The sequence below is a fragment of the Leptodactylus fuscus genome, chromosome 6 (assembly GCF_031893055.1).
Source record: "Leptodactylus fuscus isolate aLepFus1 chromosome 6, aLepFus1.hap2, whole genome shotgun sequence".
NCBI lineage: Eukaryota > Metazoa > Chordata > Amphibia > Anura > Leptodactylidae > Leptodactylus > Leptodactylus fuscus.
Genome location: NC_134270.1, coordinates 185,457,427 through 185,482,551, shown reverse-complemented (window position 1 = coordinate 185,482,551; position 25,125 = coordinate 185,457,427). Strand labels below are relative to the sequence as shown.

Sequence of the window (25,125 nt, the reverse complement as noted above, 5' to 3'; positions counted from 1 at the left end):
AATGCCATGTACTCACCAATCTGCCCATACAATACCATGTACTCACCAATCTGCCCATACAATGCCATGTACTCACCAATCTGCACATACAATACCATGTACTCACCAATCTGCCCATACAATACCATGTACTCACCAATCTGCCCATACAATACCATGTACTCACCAATCTGCCCATACAATACCATGTACTCACCAATCTGCCCATACAATGCCATGTACTCACCAATCTGCCCATACAATGCCATGTACTCACCAATCTGCCCATACAATACCATGTACTCACCCATCTGCCCATACAATGCCATGTACTCACCAATCTGCCCATACAATGCCATGTACTCACCAATCTGCCCATACAATGCCATGTACTCACCAATCTGCCCATACAATGCCATGTACTCACCAATCTGCCCATACAATACCATGTACTCACCCATCTGCCCATACAATGCCATGTACTCACCGATCTGCCCATACAATACCATGTACTCATCCGATCTGCCCATACAATACCATGTACTCACCAATCTGCCCATACAATACCATGTACTCACCAATCTGCCCATACAATGCCATGTACTCACCAATCTGCCCATACAATGCCATGTACTCACCGATCTGCCCATACAATACCATGTACTCACCAATCTGCCCATACAATGCCATGTACTCACCGATCTGCCCATACAATGCCATGTACTCATCCGATCTGCCCATACAATACCATGTACTCACCAATCTGCCCATACAATGCCATGTACTCACCAATCTGCCCATACAATACCATGTACTCACCAATCTGCCCATACAATGCCAGGTACTCACCAATCTGCCCATACAATACCATGTACTCACCAATCTGCCCATACAATACCATGTACTCACCAATCTGCCCATACAATACCATATACTCACCAATCTGCCCATACAATACCATGTACTCACCAATCTGCCCATACAATACCATGTACTCACCAATCTGCCCATACAATACCATGTACTCACCAATCTGCCCATACAATGCCATGTACTCACCAATCTGCCCATACAATGCCATGTACTCACCAATCTGCCCATACAATACCATGTACTCACCCATCTGCCCATACAATGCCATGTACTCACCGATCTGCCCATACAATGCCATGTACTCATCCGATCTGCCCATACAATACCATGTACTCACCAATCTGCCCATACAATACCATGTACTCACCAATCTGCCCATACAATGCCATGTACTCACCAATCTGCCCATACAATACCATGTACTCACCAATCTGCCCATACAATGCCATGTACTCACCAATCTGCCCATACAATGCCATGTACTCACCAATCTGCCCATACAATGCCATGTACTCACCAATCTGCCCATACAATACCATGTACTCACCCATCTGCCCATACAATGCCATGTACTCACCGATCTGCCCATACAATGCCATGTACTCACCGATCTGCCCATACAATACCATGTACTCACCAATCTGCCCATACAATACCATGTACTCACCAATCTGCACATACAATGCCATGTACTCACCAATCTGCCCATACAATACCATGTACTCACCAATCTGCCCATACAATACCATGTACTCACCAATCTGCCCATACAATACCATGTACTCACCAATCTGCCCATACAATGCCATGTACTCACCGATCTGCCCATACAATGCCAGGTACTCACCAATCTGCCCATACAATGCCATGTACTCACCAATCTGCCCATACAATACCATGTACTCACCAATCTGCCCATACAATGCCATGTACTCACCAATCTGCACATACAATACCATGTACTCACCAATCTGCCCATACAATACCATGTACTCACCAATCTGCCCATACAATACCATGTACTCACCAATCTGCCCATACAATACCATGTACTCACCAATCTGCCCATACAATGCCATGTACTCACCAATCTGCCCATACAATACCATGTACTCACCCATCTGCCCATACAATGCCATGTACTCACCGATCTGCCCATACAATGCCATGTACTCACCGATCTGCCCATACAATACCATGTACTCACCAATCTGCCCATACAATGCCATGTACTCACCCATCTGCCCATACAATGCCATGTAACTCACCGATCTGCCCATACAATGCCATGTACTCACCGATCTGCCCATACAATGCCAGGTACTCACCAATCTGCCCATACAATGCCATGTACTCACCAATCTGCCCATACAATGCCATGTACTCACCGATCTGCCCATACAATGCCAAGTACTCACCGATCTGCCCATACAATACCATGTACTCACCGATCTGCCCATACAATGCCATGTACTCACCAATCTGCCCATACAATGCCATGTACTCACCAATCTGCCCATACAATACCATGTACTCACCGATCTGCCCATACAATGCCATGTACTCACCGATCTGCCCATACAATGCCATGTACTCACTGATCTGCCCATACAATGCCATGTACTCACCGATCTGCCCATCTACCATGTACTCACCGATCTGCCCATCTACCATGTACTCACCGATCTGCCCCATCTACCACATACTCACCGATCTGCCCATCTACCACATACTCACCGATCTGCCCATTACCACATACTCACCCATCTGCCCATCTACCACATACTCACCGATCTGCCCATCTACCACATACTCACCGATCTGCCCATCTACCACGTACTCACCAATCTGCCCATCTACCATGTACTCACCGATCTGCCCATCTACCATGTACTCACCAATCTGCCCATCTACCATGTACTCACCAATCTGCCCATCTACCACATACTCACCATTCTGCCCATCTACACACATACTCACCAATCTGCCCATCTACCACATACTCACCAATCTGCCCATCTACCACATACTCACCATTCTGCCCATCTACCACATACTCACCGATCTGCCCATCTACCATGTACTCACCAATCTGCCCATCTACCATGTACTCACCGATCTGCCCATCTACCACATACTCACCATCTGCCCATCTACCACGTACTCACCGATCTGCCCATCTACCACATACTCACCGATCTGCCCATCTACCACATACTCACCGATCTGCCCATATGCCATGCTGATCAGTCGCTCATTCACCAGTTTGTCGGTACGTGGGTTCCTCGGTTGCCTCTTCATGATGTCACTCTCAGCTGCTTCATAGGCCAAGGAAATGGCAGGAACCTGGAATGGAGAATTTTATGGATTTATGTCATATGGAAGGTTCCCGCTGGTTCCATGTCCATGAGTTGTGTCAGGGTCATCTGTATAGCATATGACATGGACAATATCCTCGGCTGTAAACCCCCCAGACCACCCATGGCTTCCTGATCCAGCACTCACCATGTCAGTGCCCAGATCAATGCACAGGATGGTGATGGTGCCCAAAGGTAGGGGGATGTTGGCCATGATAAAGAGCAGGAAGGGGGTGATCTCAGGGATGTTACTGGTCAGGGTGTAGGCAATAGACTTCTTCAGGTTATCAAAAATAAGGCGACCTGTGAAGAGAAAACCTCTTATATATCTGATCGGGACATTGATGTGCTAAACTTCACATTGTGCTGCGTAATCCGGTCTCACCTTCCTCCACACCAGTGACGATAGACGCAAAATTATCATCCAACAGGATCATGTCAGCCGCCTGCTTGGAGACATCGGAGCCGGCAATGCCCATGGCCACCCCAATGTCAGCCTTCTTCAGGGCGGGGGGAGTCATTTACACCATCACCAGTCACTGCCACGATGGCGCCCTGGGAACGACATGAGATAATTCCTATAATGTGTCCTGCTTCAGCCAACGCGTTTCTGATCTCTAACTCATTGCTCGTGAATAGTCCCATATGACCGGCTACACTGACCATGTAGTAGATACGGGGTCCTGCTCCATATGTTGTGTTACCGTCATGTAAATTTATATGATGTGCTGGGGCCCCATAGTACAAATCATAATAAGGCCCCCCCTAGGGCTGGATTATCTAAGCAAGTCCATCTAGTAATGCTTCACACTCCACTAGGTTTGGAGTCCAGGGCAGGTTCCCTGTCATCTCCCCTCCTCTGCAGGCTCCGCCTCTACAGTATCCACACCCTGGGCAAATATCTAGTGCAGGCTCCGCCTCTACAGTATCCACACCCTGGGCATATATCTAGTGCAGGCTCCGCCTCTACAGTATCCACACCCTGGGCGTATATCTAGTGCAGGCTCCGCCTCTACAGTCTCCACACCCTGGGCGTATATCTAGTGCAGGCTCCGCCTCTACAGTATCCAAACCCTGGGCATATATCTAGTGCAGGCTCCGCCTCTACAGTATCCACACCCTGGGCATATATCTAGTGCAGGCTCCGCCTCTACAGTATCCACACCCCTGGGCAAATATCTAGTGCAGGCTCCGCCTCTACAGTATCCACACCCTGGGCGTATATCTAGTGCGGGCTCCGCCTCTACAGTATCCACACCCTGGGCTTATATCTATTGATTTCTCCTTTTTTTGCCCACTAGGTGGCACTATCACCAGGTTATTGGTCATCTGTGACTATTTAATGCTCATGTAGATTGAATCTGATTTGTGCAACTGCTGCTTTGCCACATCCATTTGATGGGGGGCGCTGTGCCCTCACCTGGCGCTGACAACCTTCCACAATGATCAGTTTCTGCTGTGGAGATGTTCGGGCAAAGACGATCTCTGTATGGTTCTGTAGGATCTCGTCAATCTGCTCGCTGCTCATGTCCTTCAGGTCTGTACCATGGATAACACAGGCCTTGGCGTCCCTGCCGAGACATCAGACATGGGTGACGTGTAGAGACCCCCAGAGACATCAGACATGGTGACGTGTAGAGACCCCCCCAGAGACATCAGACATGGTGACGTGTAGAGACCCCCCCCAGAGACAACAGACAAGGTGACATGTAGAGACCCCCCCCCAGAGACATCAGACATGGTGACGTGTAGAGACCCCCCAAAGACAACAGACATGGTGACATGTAGAGACCCCCCCCAGAGACAACAGACAAGGTGACATGTAGAGACCCCCCCCAGAGACATCAGACATGGTGACGTGTAGAGACCCCCCCAGAGACATCAGACATGGTGACGTGTAGAGACCCCCAGAGACATCAGACATGGTGACGTGTAGAGACCCCCCCCAGAGACATCAGACATGGTGACGTGTAGAGACCCCCCAGAGACAACAGACAAGGTGACGTGTAGAGACCCCCCCAGAGACATCAGACATGGTGACCATTATAGACCCCCCCCCCCCAGAGACATCAGACATGGTGACGTGTAGAGACCCCCCCAGAGACAACAGACAAGGTGACATGTAGAGACCCCCCCAGAGACAACAGACATGGTGACGTGTAGAGACCCCCCCAGAGACATCAGACATGGTGACGTGTAGAGACCCCCCAGAGACATCAGACATGGTGACGTGTAGAGACCCCCCAGAGACATCAGACATGGTGACGTGTAGAGACCCCCCAGAGACAACAGACAAGGTGACGTGTAGAGACCCCCCAGAGACATCAGACATGGTGACGTGTAGAGACCCCCCCAGAGACAACAGACAAGGTGACATGTAGAGACCCCCCCAGAGACAACAGACATGGTGACGTGTAGAGACCCCCCCAGAGACATCAGACATGGTGACGTGTAGAGACCCCCCAGAGACATCAGACATGGTGACGTGTAGAGACCCCCAGAGACAACAGACATGGTGACGTGTAGAGACCCCCCAGAGACAACAGACAAGGTGACATGTAGAGACCCCCCCCAGAGACATCAGACATGGTGACCATTATAGACCCCCCCCCCAGAGACAACAGACATGGTGACGTGTAGAGACTCCCCCCAGAGACATCAGACATGGTGACGTGTAGAGACTCCCCCCAGAGACATCAGACATGGTGACATGTAGAGACCCCCCCAGAGACAACAGACAAGGTGACATGTAGAGACCCCCCCAGAGACAACAGACATGGTGACCATTATAGACCCCCCCCCCCAGAGACAACAGACAAGGTGAAGTGTAGAGACCCCCCAGAGACAACAGACATGGTGACCATTATAGACCCCCCCCCAGAGACATCAGACAAGGTGAAGTGTAGAGACCCCCAGAGACAACAGACATGGTGACGTGTAGAGACCCCCCCAGAGACATCAGACATGGTGACGTGTAGAGACCCCCCCAGAGACATCAGACATGGTGACGTGTAGAGACCCCCCAGAGACAACAGACATGGTGACGTGTAGAGACCCCCCCCAGAGACATCAGACATGGTGACCATTATAGACCCCCCCCCCAGAGACAACAGACATGGTGACCATTATAGACCCCCCCCCCAGAGACAACAGACATGGTGACGTGTAGAGACCCCCCAGAGACAACAGACATGGTGACCATTATAGACCCCCCCCCCAGAGACAACAGACAAGGTGACCATTATAGACCCCCCCCCCAGAGACAACAGACATGGTGACGTGTAGAGACCCCCCAGAGACAACAGACATGGTGACCATTATAGACCCCCCCCCCAGAGACAACAGACATGGTGACGTGTAGAGACTCCCCCCAGAGACATCAGACATGGTGACGTGTAGAGACCCCCCCAGAGACATCAGACATGGTGACGTGTAGAGACCCCCCCAGAGACAACAGACATGGTGACATGTAGAGACCCCCAGAGACAACAGACATGGTGACATGTAGAGACCCCCCCAGAGACAACAGACATGGTGATGTGTAGAGACCTCACAGAGACAACAGACAAGGTGACATGTAGAGACCCCCAGAGACAACAGACATGGTGACGTGTAGAGACCCCCCCAGAGACATCAGACATGGTGACGTGTAGAGACCTCACAGAGATAACAGACATGGTGACGTGTAGAGACCCCCCCCAGAGACAACAGACAAGGTGACATGTAGAGACCCCCCAGAGACAACAGACAAGGTGACATGTAGAGACCCCCCTAGAGACATCAGACATGGTGACGTGTAGAGACCCCCCCAGAGACAACAGACATGGTGACGTGTAGAGACCCCCCACCCCCCCGAGACAACAGACAAGGTGACATGTAGAGACCCCCCCAGAGACATCAGACATGGTGACATGTAGAGAACCCCCAGAGACATCAGACATGGTGACGTGTAGAGACCCCCCCAGAGACATCAGACATGGTGACATGTAGAGAACCCCCAGAGACATCAGACATGGTGACCATTATAGACCCCCCCCCCCAGAGACATCAGACATGGTGACATGTAGAGACCCCCCAGAGACATCAGACATGGTGACATGTAGAGAACCCCCAGAGACATCAGACATGGTGACGTGTAGAGACCCCCCCAGAGACATCAGACATGGTGACGTGTAGAGACCCCCCAGAGACATCAGACATGGTGACGTGTAGAGACCCCCCCAGAGACATCAGACATGGTGACGTGTAGAGACCCCCCCAGAGACATCAGACATGGTGACGTGTAGAGACCCCCCAGAGACATCAGACATGGTGACGTGTAGAGACCCCCCCAGAGACATCAGATATGGTGACGTGTAGAGACCCCCTGAGGCCACTATTATTACCATTATTATTATTATTTCTTCCTGACATGGTCTTTGGCTTTACCTGGGGTTGACTTGGGAGACCGGGATGTTGAGTCTGGCTGCAATGTCTTCCACAGTCTCGTTACCCTCAGAGATGATGCCCACTCCCTTGGCAATAGCTTTGGCTGTGATTGGATGATCACCAGTCACCATAATTACCTGGAGGGAAACGAGAATTACAAGATTAGCCAAACTCATTGCCTTTAAGGGCCAACAGCTTTCTATTTTTATGGAGGTCGCACAGTAGTCCAGGAGTCCTGGATCACATTGATGGAGACCGGGCGCAAGATCACATTTATAGAGACCAGATAGAAAATCACATTGATGGAGATCAAGCAGAAGATCACAATGATGGAGACTGGACAGAAGATCACATTGATGGAGACCAGGCAGAAGATCACATTGATGGAGACCGGACAGAAAATCACATTGATGGAGACCAGGCAGAAGATCACATTGATGGAGATCAAGCAGAAGATCAAATTCATAGAGACCGGACAGAAGATCACATTCATGGAGACCAGGCAGAAGATCACATTGATGGAGACCGGACAGAAAATCACATTGATGGAGACCAGACAGAAGATCACATTGATAGAGACCGGACAGAAGATCACATTGATAGAGACCAGGTAGAAGATCAAATTCATAGAGACTGGACAGAAGATCACATTGATGGAGACCAGGCAGAAGAACAAATTGATGGAGACCAGACAGAAGATCACATTGATAGAGACCGGACAGAAGATCACATTGATGGAGACCGGACAGAAGATCACATTGATGTAGACCGGACAGAAGATCACATTGATGGAGACCGGACAGAAGTTTACATTGATGGAGACCGGACAGAAGATCACATTGATGGAGACCGGACAGAAGATCACATTGATGGAGACCAAGTGGAAGATCACATTGATGGAGACTGGACAGAAGATCACATTGATGGAGACCAAGCAGAAGATCACATTGATGGAGACTGGACAGAAGATCACATTGATGGAGACCGGACAGAAGATCACATTGATGGAGACCGGACAGAAGATTACATTGATGGAGACCGGACAGAAGATTACATTGATAGAGACCGGACAGAAGATCACATTGATGGAGACCGGGCAGAAGATCACATTGATGGAGACCGGACAGAAGATCACATTGATGGAGACGGGACAGAAGATCACATTGATGGAGACCAAGTGGAAGATCACATTGATGGAGACCGGACAGAAGATCACATTGATGGAGACCAAGCAGAAGATCACATTGATGGAGACCGGACAGAAGATCACATTGATGGAGACCGGACAGAAGATCACATTGATGGAGACCGGACAGAAGATTACATTGATGGAGACCAGACAGAAAATCACATTGATGGAGATCAAGCAGAAGATCACATTGATGGAGACCGGACAGAAGATCACATTGATGGAGACTGGGCAGAAGATCACATTGATGTAGACTGGACAGAAGATCACATTGATGGAGACCGGGCAGAAGATCACATTGATGGAGACCGGACAGAAGATCACATTCATGGAGACGGGACAGAAGATCACATTGATGGAGACCAAGTGGAAGATCACATTGATGGAGACCGGACAGAAGATCACATTGATGGAGACCAAGCAGAAGATCACATTGATGGAGACCGGACAGAAGATCACATTGATGGAGACCGGACAGAAGATCACATTGATGGAGACCGGACAGAAGATTACATTGATGGAGACCAGACAGAAAATCACATTGATGGAGATCAAGCAGAAGATCACATTGATGGAGACCGGACAGAAGATCACATTGATGGAGACTGGGCAGAAGATCACATTGATGTAGACTGGACAGAAGATCACATTGATGGAGACCGGACAGAAGATCACATTGATGGAGACCGGACAGAAGATCACATTGATGGAGACCGGACAGAAGATCACATTGATGGAGACCGGACAGAAGATCACATTGATGGAGACCGGACAGAAGATCACATTGATGGAGACCGGACAGAAAATCACATTGATGGAGATCAAGCAGAAGATCACATTGATAGAGACCGGACAGAAGATCACATTGATGGAGACCGGGCAGAAGATCACATTGATGGAGACTGGGCAGAAGATCACATTGATGGAGACCAGACAGAAGTTTACATTGATGGAGACCGGACAGAAGATCACATTGATGGAGACCGGACAGAAGATCACATTGATGGAGACCGGACAGAAGATCACATTGATAGAGACTGGACAGAAGATCACATTGATGGAGACTGGACAGAAGATCACATTGATAGAGACCGGACAGAAGATCACATTGATGGAGACCGGACAGAAGATCACATTGATAGAGACCGGACAGAAGATCACATTGATGGAGACTGGACAGAAGATCACATTGATAGAGACCGGACAGAAGATCACATTGATGGAGACTGGACAGAAGATCACATTGATAGAGACCGGACAGAAGATCACATTGATGAAGACAAAGAGTTTCCAAAAACTCCAAGTCAAACAACACCTAGAAAATTCTATCACTGGACATCACAATATTCTGAATCAAGGTCTGGTCACATGACTACGGCCTCTCCAGACATTTTCAGTAACAGGATCTCAGAGATGTGTAAGACGTTGTCTCCAACAAGGAGCCTGGGACTATGTGGTTTGGGCCACCTAAAAGGTATGTGGTAGACACTTCTCACCTTGATCCCCGCACTTCTGCATTTGCCCACTGCGTCTGGTACGGCTGCCCTGGGGGGGTCAATCATGGACATGAGTCCCACAAAACAAAGGTTCTCAGTGCTGAAATTAAGGTCCTCGGTATCAAAAGCAAAACCCTTGGGGTGCAGCTCCTCGGGGAAATAGTAATGGCAGAATCCTGGAGAGATACAAAGACATTGCACGTATGAGTATCAGTAGTGCAGCCTCAAGCTCAGAGCCAGGTCTAAGCCACGGGCTGCACTCGGCTCTACAGACACACTTTGGTTGGTCATACCCAGCACTCTCTCCCCGAGTCCGCCCAGCTCCAGATATGCATTCTGGAAAGCCTCCTTCAGCTCCTCATCCAGAGGTTGCTCTTTGCCCTGGATTAAGATGGTGGAGCAGACATCCAGGATCCTCTCAGGGGCCCCCTTCATGACAAGCAGGAAGCGGTTATCATTGGGGTCTTCGGTCTCGTGGATGGACAGCTGTGGAGGAAGATGGAGTATAAAGGGGCTCAGACTAGTGCTGCACCGAATAATTCTGTGAGATTGTAACATGCACGCGGATCTATATACCCACCACTAGGGGGAGCTACGTGCACACAGACCTATACAGCCACCACTAGGGGGAGCTAAGAGCACACAGACCTATACAGCCACCACTAGGGGGAGCTAAGAGCACACAGACCTATACAGCCACCACTAGGGGGAGCTACGTGGACACAGACCTATATAGCCACCACTAGGGGGAGCTAAGAGCACATGGACCTATATAGCTACCACTAGGGGGAGCTAAGAGCACACAGATCTATACAGTCACCACTAGGGGGAGCTACGTGCACACAGATCTATACAGCCAACACTAGGGGGAGCTAACAGCACATGGACCTATAATGTCACCACTAGGGGGAGCTATGTGCACACAGACCTATACAGCCACCACTAGGGGGAGCTAAGAGCACACAGACCTATACAGCCACCACTAGGGGGAGCTACGTGCACACAGACCTATACAGCCACCACTAGGGGGAGCTAAGAGCACACAGACCTATACAGCCACCACTAGGGGGAGCTACGTGGACACAGACCTATATAGCCACCACTAGGGGGAGCTAAGAGCACATGGACCTATATAGCTACCACTAGGGGGAGCTAAGAGCACACAGATCTATACAGTCACCACTAGGGGGAGCTACGTGCACACAGATCTATACAGCCAACACTAGGGGGAGCTAACAGCACATTGACCTATAATGTCACCACTAGGGGGAGCTATGTGCACACAGACCTATACAGCCACCACTAGGGGGAGCTAAGAGCACACAGACCTATACAGCCACCACTAGGGGGAGCTACGTGGACACAGACCTATATAGCCACCACTAGGGGGAGCTAAGAGCACATGGACCTATATAGCTACCACTAGGGGGAGCTAAGAGCACACAGATCTATACAGTCACCACTAGGGGGAGCTACGTGCACACAGACCTATACAGCCACCACTAGGGGGAGCTAAGAGCACACAGACCTATACAGCCACCACTAGGGGGAGCTAAGAGCACACAGACCTATACAGCCACCACTAGGGGGAGCTACGTGGACACAGACCTATATAGCCACCACTAGGGGGAGCTACGTGGACACAGACCTATATAGCTACCACTAGGGGGAGCTAAGAGCACACAGATCTATACAGCCAACACTAGGGGGAGCTAACAGCACATGGACCTATAATGTCACCACTAGGGGGAGCTATGTGCACACAGAGCTATACAGCCACCACTAGGGGGAGCTAAGAGCACACAGACCTATACAGCCACCACTAGGGGGGAGCTAAGAGCACATGGACCTATACATCCACCACTAGGGGGAACTAAGAGCACGCAGATCTATACCGCCACCACTAGGGGGAGCTAAGAGCACATGGACCTATACAGTCACCACTAGGGGGAGCTACGTGCACACAGATCTATACAGCCACCACTAGGGGGAGCTACGTGCACACAGATCTATACAGCCAACACTAGGGGGAGCTAAGAGCACACAGATCTCTATACCCACCACTAGGGGGGAGCTAAGAGCACACAGATCTATACAGCCACAACTAGGGTGAGCTAAGAGCACATGGAGTTATACAGTCACCACTAGGGGGAGCTAAGAGCACATGGACCTATACAGCCACCACTAGGGGGAGCTAAGAGCACATGGAGTTATACAGTCACCAGTACAGGACGGTAAGTGCACTACTACTGGGGGAAGTGCCTCACACACAGTTTATACAGCCACCACTAGGGGGAGCTAAGAGCACATGGAGTTATACAGTCACACACAGTTTATACAGCCACCACTAGGGGTAGTGTCACAGCAGGCAGAGACGAAAGGTTAGTGCGGGACCCCTCCAGCCCTGGGCCCATCCATCCAGCTAGCTATCATTGCCATGTGTATGTGCACAGCACCCGGCGGTGCCCGCGCACTGTATTTATAGCACGTGCCTTCTTCTCTGTCCTGCCGGTGCGATTAGGGCAGTGTTGGCACACAGTGTACAGTCACAGGGGCAGAGGTAAAAAGCTTTTATGTTATTATGAAATGAATGTTAAGAAGGATCAGGATGGTGCAGCAGCTGCGACTAATCCAGAGAGGATGACAAAGGTGGAGGAGGAGGGTGCGAGGCATGAAGGAGGATCATGGGACAGGAGAAGACTGGGAGGCGAGCCAGAGGTGACGTCCAGTCCACATGATCTTCTGATGGGTCATAGATACCTGTGAGAAGATCACATCGGTGGAGTCTGGGACCACCACTGATGGTCCGAATGAGCGCTCTGCATAGAGGCTCAAACCCAGGAGCAGAGAAACATGTCAGCTATGGTAAGAATCAAAATGGCGACTTCGCCACTCACTCGCCATCTGCATTGTCCTGCTATGTTCTTTCTTCACCCTCAGCCAGAACACTGTCCTGTTTTACTGACATTGTGGAGCCAGTGGATACGGGAAGCCAACCCTGTCCATATGGCATATGATTGAGATCATAGGAAAGACCCCTGACTGTCCACAAGGTATTATCAACGACCCAATAACGTAGCATCAGATACTTTGTGCCCCATTTAGTTCTCCGACAGGTCTGACCTGATATTTGTTGGTGGAGTTGAAGGGAATCTCAGCGACCTTCTTGTTCTTCTCCCTCATTGCCTTGACTGAACCACAAGACAGCTCAATGCACTTCAGGAGAGCAGACTCAGAGGCGTCACCGGCCACATCCCTCTGTGAAGAAGACAATCATAAGGTTATGCGCGGGGTTGTATACGAGCAGAGAGTGGTATACAGCGACACACACACATTCACACATGGACACATACATCCAGTCCATGTCACGCACCTTCAGGACAGGAATGTTGTCGTTTCCGGCTTTGAAGACGGCGCGGTTACACAGGGAAGCGATACGAGCTAAGGCCACCCAGGTGGGAGAACTCTTGTCAAATGAGGCTCCTAAGAGAAGATACATGGAGGGAGAAGGACTCGTGAGATGAGGGTGAGAAGTCAACTAGAGCTTTGTTGTTTGCTTTGTGCAGCAGGACTCCTGTACCTGACTGATCCTCGGTGGTGTCGGCCTCATGAATCTGGTTGTCAAACCACATGTGTGCCACAGTCATTCGGTTCTGTGTAAGGGTGCCAGTCTTGTCTGAGCAGATGGTTGATGTTGATCCCAGGGTCTCCACAGCTTCCAGGTTCTTCACCAGGCAATTCTTTCGAGCCATGCGCTTGGCGGTCAGAGTTAGACATACCTGTTGAGGCAAGAACATGAGTCGATGGCATGACACCTGGCGAGAGGGTCACGAGTAGTAAACATTGTGTAAGCAGATTGGCACAACCCTTGAGGTCTCCAGGACTTACAGTGACAGTGGCCAATAGACCCTCTGGTACGTTAGCCACAATAATTCCAATGAGGAAGATGACGGCCTCCAGCCAGGAGTATCCCAAGATGAGAGAGAGAATGAAGAAGGTGATTCCCAAGAACACTGCCACCCCAGTGATCAGATGGATAAAGTGCTCAATTTCCTTGGCAATTGGGGTCTTTCCAACTTCTAGACCAGAAGCCAATGTGGCGATGCGACCCATCACTGTCCTGTCTCCAGTGGCCACGACTACTCCACGGGCTGTACCTGTAAGTTCATCAGTCGGGTTACAATGAGTTCTCGGAAGTTTTCAGTTTCAGTCCTATGACCCTATTACATGTTACATGTCTAATATTCCAGATTTATGTTTAGGAGTGGGAACCCTTGTATTAGGGAAGGACATTTATCAATTATATTCACCGGTGACTCACTGTCAAACTCAGCATGAAGGCAACTCATGGTCATGTTTGATGTGAAGGAAGATCAAAGGCTCAAAGTGAAACCAACCCATGGTCAGACTCAATGTGACCCCAACGTATGGTTAGACTCAATGTGATACCAACCTATGATCAGACTCAATGTGACCCAACCTATGGTCAGACTTAATGTGACCCCAATGTATGGTCAGACTCAATGTGACACCGACCCATTGTCAGACTCAATGTGATGCCGACCCATGGTCAGACTCAATGTGATGCCGACCCATGGTCAGACTCAATGTGATGCCTACCCATGGTCAGACTCAATGTGAAGGAACCACATGATCAGGAACAACATGAAGGTGACTCATGATCACGCTCAACGTGAAGGAACCACATGGTCAGGGACAATGTGAAGGTGGCTCATGGTCAGGGACAATGTGAAGGAACCACATGATCAGGAACAACATGAAGGTGACTCATGATCACGCTCAACGTGAAGGAACCACATGGTCAGGGACAATGTGAAGGTGGCTCATGGTCAGGGACAATGTGAAGGAACCACATGGTCAGGGACAACGTGAAGGTGACTCATGATCAGGCTCAACATGAAGGAACCACATGGTCAGGGACAATATGAAGGTGGCTTATGGTCAGGCTCAACATGAAGGAACCACATGATCAGGGACAATGTGAAGGTGACTTATGGTCAGGGACAATGTGAAGGTGACTCATGATCAGACTCAATATCAATGTGACTCATAGTGTGAAGGAAGCTCATAGACAGACTCAAAGTGAGCCTTAAATGAAGGATTCATGAGAACTCCCATTCATGTTAATGGATGGGCGCAGGGACAGAACACAGACATTCTCAGATCTTCATATGATCTTGACCATACTTGGATCCACTAATTGTTATATCCTTTCTCCAAACATTATCAGTGATGGACATCTTTTGGATTTCCCTACATTGGCTCAAGGAACGTCCATAGTAGTGATTATCTTGTAGGATGACAGCTCCAGATTGATGTCCTCCTGTCTCTCATCTATGTCCACCTCAAGCTGCTGACCTCCACAGCCATAGGTTTTCTTCCGAGCCCTATGATATTACCTTCTACACAGTTGGTGGAGAAGAAAGTGATGTTACGGGTCTCGAGAGGGTTATCGTGAGTGCAGTCGGGTGACCTGGTCTGGGGCTCAGATTCACCTGTCAGGGAAGAGTTATCTACCTGAAAGAACATAAAGGCAGAGGAAGAAGGGAAAGAAGAGACAGAAGAGAGAAGGGATGAATGAGGAGGAGGAGAAATACACAAAGACATCGAAACTACTGCAAACATTGGAAAGAGGATTGAAGATGACGAGTCCCATATAAAGGACTGAGGGTCATTACACAAGATATCAGAAGATTGGACTTAGATTCACTTCTGTAGGGAATATCCTGTAATACATATGCAATTTGCCCAAGTCTGGTGAACCCTTTAAGAAGATATCTTGGACGTCCATGCTGCCACCATTGTAGCTTTGGCATCAGTCACTACAGCTGATGTTTTACTACAACGACTAATACAAAGATTTCACAAGTGTTCCTCAGTGTGGACTTCAGGAAAGCCATGTTCTACAGGGATGGTCTAAGACATGTTATCTCAGATAGTCATTGTGGGTTGTCACTCACTTTGCAGCCGTGGGCAGAAATGATCCTCAGATCGGCCGGGACTCTGTCTCCACCTTTGATCTCCACCAGGTCGCCGACCACAACCTCCTCCGCATTCAGCTGCATCTTCTCACCTTCTCGGATAACTAACGCTTGCTAGGAGAAGAATAAGAATAGAAGGGAGTTGGGAATGATGTAGAGATCAGTGAAGTCAAGAAATGAAGGATCTGATTGACATGGACCATGTGGAGATACCATTAATATGAGGGCTACAAGTTATAGGCTATGTAGAAGGACAGTGGAGCTCTGCAGGAGAATGAACAGGAGAACTGGAGACAACCATACACACCTGGGGCACCATGTTCTTGAAGGACTCCATGATCTTTGAGCTTTTGGCTTCTTGGTAGTAGGAGAAGCAGCCAGTGATGATGACCACAGCGGCCAAAACAATACCTAGGTAAAGCTAGAAGAACAGCGAAGACATCTATGGTCAAGAAACACATCACTCCCCCTGGTATACGGCGATCGGTACGATCCTTCCAGGGACCGCATCAGATAAGTATTACAGACACAACTCACATTGTCGCCTGCAGGATCATCTTCTGTTCCCGCTTGTATACCATAGGCCAGAAAGCAGAGGATAGCCCCAATCCACAGCAGGATGGAGAATCCACCAAACAGCTGGCGGCAAAATTTGATCCACTCGGGTGTGGTAGGTGGGGGAGTGAGAGCATTAGGACCATCCCTGGCCAGGATCTCTGCTGCTTTACTGAGTGTCAGCCCCTATAGAAACAAGAAGATGAAGGATGTGTCTGTGTTCAGCAGCATCATATGTTACATGTATGATCTACAAAGGTAGTCTACATGGATGTGCCTTATGTATGACCACTCACCTGTACGCAGTCTGTGTTGTATTTCCGGCACACTTCTTCCACTGACATTTTGTGCTCCGTCTGAAAACATAGAGAAAGTTAGTAAAGAGCAGTGAAGGGTGAGCAGATAGTCGGGATACCGGCAGCAAGACTGGTGACCGTGTCATGGACATCACTAATAGTGATAGCGTACCCTAAGAGTGGCAGGTCAGACTAGTGACCTCATCATGGACATCACTAGTAGTGATAGCGTACCCTAAGAGTGGCAGGTCAGACTAGTGACCTCATCATGGACATCACTAGTAGTGATGGGGTAGACTAAGAGTGACACGTAGGACTAGTGACCTCATCATGGACATCACTAGTAGTGATGGGGTAGACTAAGAGTGACACGTAGGACTTGTGACCTTATCATGGACATCAATAGTAGTGATGGGGTAGACTAAGAGTGACACGTAGGACTAGTGACCTCATCATGGACATCACTAGTAGTGATGGGGTAGACTAAGAGTGACACGTAGGACTAGTGACCTTATCATGGACATCACTAGTAGTGATGGGGTAGACTAGGAGTGACACGTAGGACTAGTGACCTCATCATGGACATCACTAGCAGTGATAGCGTACACTAAGAGTGGCAGGTCAGACTAGTGACCTTATCATGGACATCACTAGTAGTGATGGGGTAGACTAAGAGTGACACGTAGGACTAGTGACCTCATCATGGTATAGACTAACTGGTGAGTTCTTCTCCGCTGGCTGGGCCAGACCTAGCTACCTGGTATGTGCAGCAATGGACCTGTGTGTTCCTCCACTGCTGCACCTTCTCCTACCACCAAGGTAAGATGATGATGTCATGAGCAGTCATGTGATCTTATAGACCATGAGGGCTGCTCAGTCTATGGGGAAGTCTATAACCTGAGGACTCACCATGGCCACTTCTTTCTTCAGGTCGTCCATTTCTTTCTTGACCACTTTACCCTTCTGAGGGGATTCGCCATCTTTATTGTCCTGTGTGGTGGCCACACGGTAACTATCTGACCGGCCGTACTGCAAGAGAGGAAGAAGAGCGATCAGAAGGAATAATACAGGAACGGAAAGTTATCAGACATCTCACAAAGATAGAGTGAAGGAGATAAGTATGTGACCCCTCGCTGATTCTGGAAGTTCCCCCTGACACAGACATGGACAGTCTATAACTATAAGGCTCATTGTAACAGAGAGAGAAGATCACAAATACAATCCAGAAATCCCCTTGTATAAATGGTAGAAATGTATTTGTGTTCTGCAGAGAGAAATAAGTATGTGCCCCCTCTGACAGACAAGACGTAATACTTGGTGGGAAATCCCTTGTTGGCCGCACAGCAGAGGTTTGGAGGTGATGATGAGGTTTGTACATGTCAGGGGGGTCTCGGTCGGCTCCTCTCTGCAGATCATCTCTATATCAGTAAGATTTTGGGCAGTCGCTCGACCACTCGGAGCTTCAGCTCCTCCATAAGTTTCTATGGGATTGAGGTCTGGACACTGGCTGGGCCCCTCTATAAGGTCTGGACACTGGCTGGGCCCCTCCATAAGGTCTGGACACTGGCTGGGCCCCTCCATAAGGTCCGGACACTGGCTGGGCCCCTCCATAAGGTCCGGACACTGGCTGGGCCCCTCCATAAGGTCCGGACACTGGCTGGGCCCCTCCATAAGGTCCGGACACTGGCTGGGCCCCTCCATAAGGTCCGGACACTGGCTGGGCCCCTCTATAAGGTCTGGACACTGGCTGGGCCCCTCCATAGGGTCTGGACACTGACTGGGCCCATCCATGACCTTAATGGGCTTCTTTCTGAGAAGCTCCTGAGATATAACCGGTGTACACAGAGCAGTCCTGAGATATAACCGGTGTACACAGAGCAGTCCTGAGATATAACCGGTGTATACAGAGCAGTCCTGAGATATAACCGGTGTACACAGAGCAGTCCTGAGATATAACCGGTGTATACAGAGCAGTCCTGAGATATAACCGGTGTACACAGAGCAGTCCTGAGATATAACCGGTGTATACAGAGCAGTCCTGAGATATAACCGGTGTATACAGAGCAGTCCTGAGATATAACCGGTGTATACAGAGCAGTCCTGAGATATAACCGGTGTATACAGAGCAGTCCTGAGATATAACCGGTGTACACAGAGCAGTCCTGAGATATAACCGGTGTATACAGAGCAGTCCTGAGATATAACCGGTGTATACAGAGCAGTCCTGAGATATAACCGGTGTATACAGAGCAGTCCTGAGATATAACCGGTGTATACAGAGCAGTCCTGAGATATAACCGGTGTACACAGAGCAGTCCTGAGATATAACCGGTGTATACAGAGCAGTCCTGAGATATAACCGGTGTACACAGAGCAGTCCTGAGATATAACCGGTGTATACAGAGCAGTCCTGAGATATAACCGGTGTATACAGAGCAGTCCTGAGATATAACCGGTGTATACAGAGCAGTCCTGAGATATAACCGGTGTATACAGAGCAGTCCTGAGATATAACCGGTGTATACAGAGCAGTCCTGAGATATAACCGGTGTATACAGAGCAGTCCTGAGATATAACCGGTGATACTCTCCACTCAATACAGATACCTGACTATGACATCACTGGACTCAATACAGATACCTGACTATGACATCACTGGACTCAATACAGATACCTGACTATGACATCACTGGACTCAATACAGATACCTGACTATGACATCACTGGCACCCTGAATAAATAAAAATCTCTTAGAAATTAAGCCCCTGCACTTGTCTGTCCTGCACGATTTCCTAAAGCATCCCACAATCTACTGAAAAAACCATTAGGTGCAGCATCATAGTGTGTAGATACTGCCCCCTACTGATTGTGTGACCCACCTATCCACCATCTATATATATACATACAGGCTCGGGGGCCCCGTCATGGCGGCTTGTACAGGGGATACTGAGATGATGAGAAAATGACTGGTTGTGTCTTACAGGTGTATATATATATATACACTGCTCCAAACACTACAGGCCCCCCCTCCACTGTGGGACTATTATAGGATTATCTTATCTTATCTTATAACACCTCCTGTAGATGTGAAGGAATGAATTCTCAGCGTTTGTTCTGTACATAGCTGAATGCGATGACAACAAAATCCCACAAAAATCCTCAATGGAAATCCCATTTATTACCCCATGGAGGCGCCTGGATTAGGAGTCCCAGACACAGCGCACATTGATGGGCCATCCTGGATGAGCGGCACTACCGGAGCCACCTGTGTGGGGTGTAGAGTCCGTGTCCTGCTACCACCAGTGTCAACGTGACCGAAACATCAGCCAGAAAGCACTGAGATGTGGTCTGTGGTCCCCCCTGCAGAGCCCTCCTTTACTAAGTGTCTCCATAATGGCCAAGAATTCCCATCTCCTGACTATTCCATTTACACAACAGCAGGTGACAGTGACTGTCAGTGCTCGCAGTTACATTGTGTCGCTCGGAGTTATATTGCGTCGCTCGGAGTTACATTGTGTCGCTCGGAGTTACATTGCGCTCGGAGTTACATTGCATCGCTCGGAGTTACATTGCATCGCTCGGAGTTACATTGTGTCGCTCGGAGTTACATTGCATCGCTCGGAGTTATATTGCATCGCTCGGAGTTACATTGCGTCGCTCGGAGTTACATTGTGTCGCTCGGAGTTACATTGTGTCGCTCGGAGTTACATTGCATCGCTCGGAGTTATATTGCATCGCTCGGAGTTACATTGCGTCGCTCGGAGTTACATTGTGTCGCTCGGAGTTACATTGCGTCGCTCGGAGTTACATTGCATCGCTCGGAGTTACATTGCGTCGCTCGGAGTTACATTGCATCGCTCGGAGTTACATTGCGTCGCTCGGAGTTACATTGTGTCGCTCGGAGTTACATTGCGTCGCTCGGAGTTACATTGCATCGCTCGGAGTTACATTGCGTCGCTCGCAGTTACATTGCGTCGCTCGGAGTTACATTGCATCGCTCGGAGTTACATTGCGTCGCTCGGAGTTACATTGCGTCGCTCGGAGTTACATTGCGTCGCTCGCAGTTACATTGCGTCGCTCGGAGTTACATTGCGTCGCTCGGAGTTACATTGCGTCGCTCGCAGTTACATTGCGTCGCTCGGAGTTACATTGCGTCGCTCGGAGTTACATTGCGTCGCTCGGAGTTACATTGCGTCGCTCGGAGTTACATTGCGTCGCTCGGAGTTACATTGCGTCGCTCGGAGTTACATTGCGTCGCTCGGAGTTACATTGCGTCGCTCGGAGTTACATTGTGTCGCTCGGAGTTATATTGCGTCGCTCGGAGTTATATTGTGTCGCTCGGAGTTACATTGCGTCGCTCGGAGTTACATTGCGTCGCTCGGAGTTACATTGTGTTGTCGGAGTTACATTGCGTCACTCGGAGTTACATTGCGTCGCTCGGAGTTACATTGCATCGCTCGGAGTTACATTGCGTCGCTCGGAGTTACATTGCGTCGCTCGGAGTTACATTGCGTCGCTCGGAGTTACATTGCGTCGCTCGGAGTTACATTGCGTCGCTCGGAGTTACATTGCGTCGCTCGGAGTTACATTGCGTCGCTCGGAGTTACATTGCGTCGCTCGGAGTTACATTGCGTCGCTCGGAGTTACATTGCGTCGCTCGGAGTTACATTGCGTCGCTCGGAGTTACATTGCGTCGCTCGCAGTTACATTGCGTCGCTCGGAGTTACATTGCGTCGCTCGGAGTTACATTGCGTCGCTCGGAGTTACATTGCGTCGCTCGGAGTTACATTGCGTCGCTCGGAGTTACATTGTGTCGCTCGGAGTTATATTGCGTCGCTCGGAGTTATATTGTGTCGCTCGGAGTTACATTGCGTCGCTCGGAGTTACATTGCGTCGCTCGGAGTTACATTGTGTTGTCGGAGTTACATTGCGTCACTCGGAGTTACATTGCGTCGCTCGGAGTTACATTGCATCGCTCGGAGTTACATTGCGTCGCTCGGAGTTACATTGCGTCGCTCGGAGTTACATTGCGTCGCTCGGAGTTACATTGCGTCGCTCGGAGTTACATCGCGTCGCTCGGAGTTACATCGCGTCGCTCGGAGTTACATTGCATCGCTCGGAGTTACATTGCGTCGCTCGGAGTTACATTGCGTCGCTCGGAGTTACATTGCGTCGCTCGGAGTTACATCGCGTCGCTCGGAGTTACATTGCATCGCTCGGAGTTACATTGCGTCGCTCGGAGTTACATTGCATCGCTCGGAGTTATATTGCATCGCTCGGAGTTACATTGCATCGCTCGGAGTTACATTGCGTCGCTCGGAGTTACATTGCGTCGCTCGGAGTTACATTGCATCGCTCGGAGTTACATTGCGTCGCTCGGAGTTACGCTGCGTCGCTCGGAGTTACATTGCGTTCGGAGTTACATTGTGTTGTCGGAGTTACATTGTGTCGCTCGGAGTTACATTGTGTCGCTCGGAGTTACATTGCGCTCGGAGTTACATTGCGCTCGGAGTTACATTGTGTTGTCGGAGTTACATTGCGTCGCTCAGAGTTACATTGTGCTCGGAGTTACATTGTTTTGTCGGAGTTATATTGCGTCGCTCGGAGTTACATTGTGTTGTCGGAGTTACATTGCGCTCGGAGTTACATTGTGCTCGGAGTTACATTGTGTTGTCGGAGTTACATTGCGTCGCTCGGAGTTACATTGTGTTGTCGGAGTTACATTGCGCTCGGAGTTACATTGCGCTCGGAGTTACATCGCGGCGCTCGGAGTTATATTGTGTCGCTCGGAGTTACATTGCATCGCTCGGAGTTACATTGCGTCGCTCGGAGTTACATTGCATCGCTCGGAGTTACATTGCATCGCTCGGAGTTATATTGTGTCGCTCGGAGTTATATTGTGTCGCTCGGAGTTACATTGCATCGCTCGGAGTTACATTGCATCGCTCGGAGTTACATTGAGTCGCTCGGAGTTACATTGCGTCGCTCGGAGTTACATTGCGTCGCTCGGAGTTATATTGCGTCGCTCGGAGTTACATTGTGTTGCTCGGAGTTACATTGTGTTGTCGGAGTTATATTGTGTCGCTCGGAGTTACATTGCATCGCTCGGAGTTACATTGCATCGCTCGAAGTTACATTGTGTCGCTCGGAGTTACATTGCATCGCTCGGAGTTACATTGCGTCGCTCGGAGTTACGCTGCGTCGCTCGGAGTTACATTGCGTTCGGAGTTACATTGTGTTGTCGGAGTTACATTGTGTCACTCGGACTTACATTGTGTTGCTCGGAGTTACATTGCGCTCGGAGTTACATTGCGCTCGGAGTTACATTGCGTTGTCGGAGTTACATTGTGTTGTCGGAGTTACATTGCGTCGCTCAGAGTTACATTGTGCTCGGAGTTACATTGTTTTGTCGGAGTTACATTGCGCTCGGAGTTACATTGTGTTGTCAGAGTTATATTGCGTCGCTCGGAGTTACATTGTGTTGTCGGAGTTACATTGCGCTCGGAGTTACATTGCGTTGCTCGGAGTTACATTACGCTCGGAGTTACATTGTGTTGTCGGAGTTACATTGTGTTGTCGGAGTTACATTGTGTCGCTCGGAGTTACATTGCGTCGCTCAGAGTTACATTGCGCTCGGAGTTACATTGTTTTGTCGGAGTTACATTGCGCTCGGAGTTACATTGCACTCGGAGTTACATTGCGTCGCTCGGAGTTACATTGCGTCGCTCGGAGTTACGCTGCGTCGCTCGGAGTTACATTGTGTCACTTGGAGTTATATTGAGTCGGTCGGAGTTACATTGTGTCGCTCGGAGTTACATTGTGTCACTTGGAGTTATATTGAGTCGGTCGGAGTTACATTGCGTCGCTCGGAGTTACATTGTGTCGCTTGGAGTTACATTGCGTCGCTCGGAGTTACATTGTGTCGCTTGGAGTTACATTGCGTCGCTTGGAGTTCCATTGCGTCGCTCGGAGTTACATTGCGTCGCTCGGAGTTACATTGTGTCGCTCGGAGTTACATCGCGTCGCTCGGAGTTACTCTGCGTCGCTCGGAGTTACATTGCATCGCTCGGAGTTACATTGCGTCGCTCGGAGTTACATTGCATCGCTCGGAGTTACATTGCGTCGCTCGCAGTTACATTGCGTCGCTCGGAGTTACATTGCATCGCTCGGAGTTACATTGCGTCGCTCGCAGTTACATTGCGTCGCTCGGAGTTACATTGCATCGCTCGGAGTTACATTGCGTCGCTCGCAGTTACATTGCGTCGCTCGGAGTTACATTGCATCGCTCGGAGTTACATTGCGTCGCTCGGAGTTACATTGCGTCGCTCGGAGTTACATTGCGTCGCTCGGAGTTACATTGCGTCGCTCGGAGTTACATTGCGTCGCTCGGAGTTACATTGCGTCGCTCGGAGTTACGCTGCGTCGCTCGGAGTTACATTGTGTCACTTGGAGTTATATTGAGTCGGTCGGAGTTACATTGTGTCGCTCGGAGTTACATTGTGTCACTTGGAGTTATATTGAGTCGGTCGGAGTTACATTGCATCGCTCGGAGTTACATTGCGTCGCTCGGAGTTACATTGCGTCGCTCGGAGTTACATTGCGTCGCTCGGAGTTACATTGCGTCGCTCGGAGTTATATTGCATCGCTCGGAGTTATATTGTGTCGCTCGGAGTTACATTGCGTCACTCGGAGTTACATTGCGTCACTCGGAGTTACATTGCGTCGCTCGGAGTTACATTGCGTCGCTCGGAGTTACATTGCGTCGCTCGGAGTTACATTGCGTCGCTCGGAGTTACATTGCGTCGCTCGGAGTTACATTGCGTCGCTCGGAGTTACATTGCGTCGCTCGGAGTTACATTGCGTCGCTCGGAGTTACATTGCGTCGCTCGGAGTTACATTGCATCGCTCGGAGTTACATTGCGTCGCTCGGAGTTACATTGCATCGCTCGG

General features: G+C 49.6%; 1 protein-coding gene across 1 annotated transcript in view; it reads right to left on the bottom strand.

Annotated features, from left to right (window-relative positions):
- Window positions 1–25,125, bottom strand: part of ATP1A3 (ATPase Na+/K+ transporting subunit alpha 3) — an 85,158-nt gene that overhangs the window by 8,682 nt on the left and 51,351 nt on the right. The window contains 18 exon segments of the mRNA XM_075278005.1: window positions 3,075–3,198; window positions 3,358–3,512; window positions 3,595–3,721; window positions 3,723–3,764; window positions 4,630–4,780; window positions 7,638–7,774; window positions 10,323–10,498; window positions 10,616–10,808; window positions 13,446–13,580; window positions 13,696–13,805; window positions 13,903–14,101; window positions 14,211–14,479; window positions 15,743–15,860; window positions 16,304–16,438; window positions 16,632–16,745; window positions 16,862–17,065; window positions 17,176–17,235; window positions 18,085–18,204. Of these exon segments, the coding sequence (XP_075134106.1) occupies window positions 3,075–3,198; window positions 3,358–3,512; window positions 3,595–3,721; window positions 3,723–3,764; window positions 4,630–4,780; window positions 7,638–7,774; window positions 10,323–10,498; window positions 10,616–10,808; window positions 13,446–13,580; window positions 13,696–13,805; window positions 13,903–14,101; window positions 14,211–14,479; window positions 15,743–15,860; window positions 16,304–16,438; window positions 16,632–16,745; window positions 16,862–17,065; window positions 17,176–17,235; window positions 18,085–18,204 (2,569 nt within the window).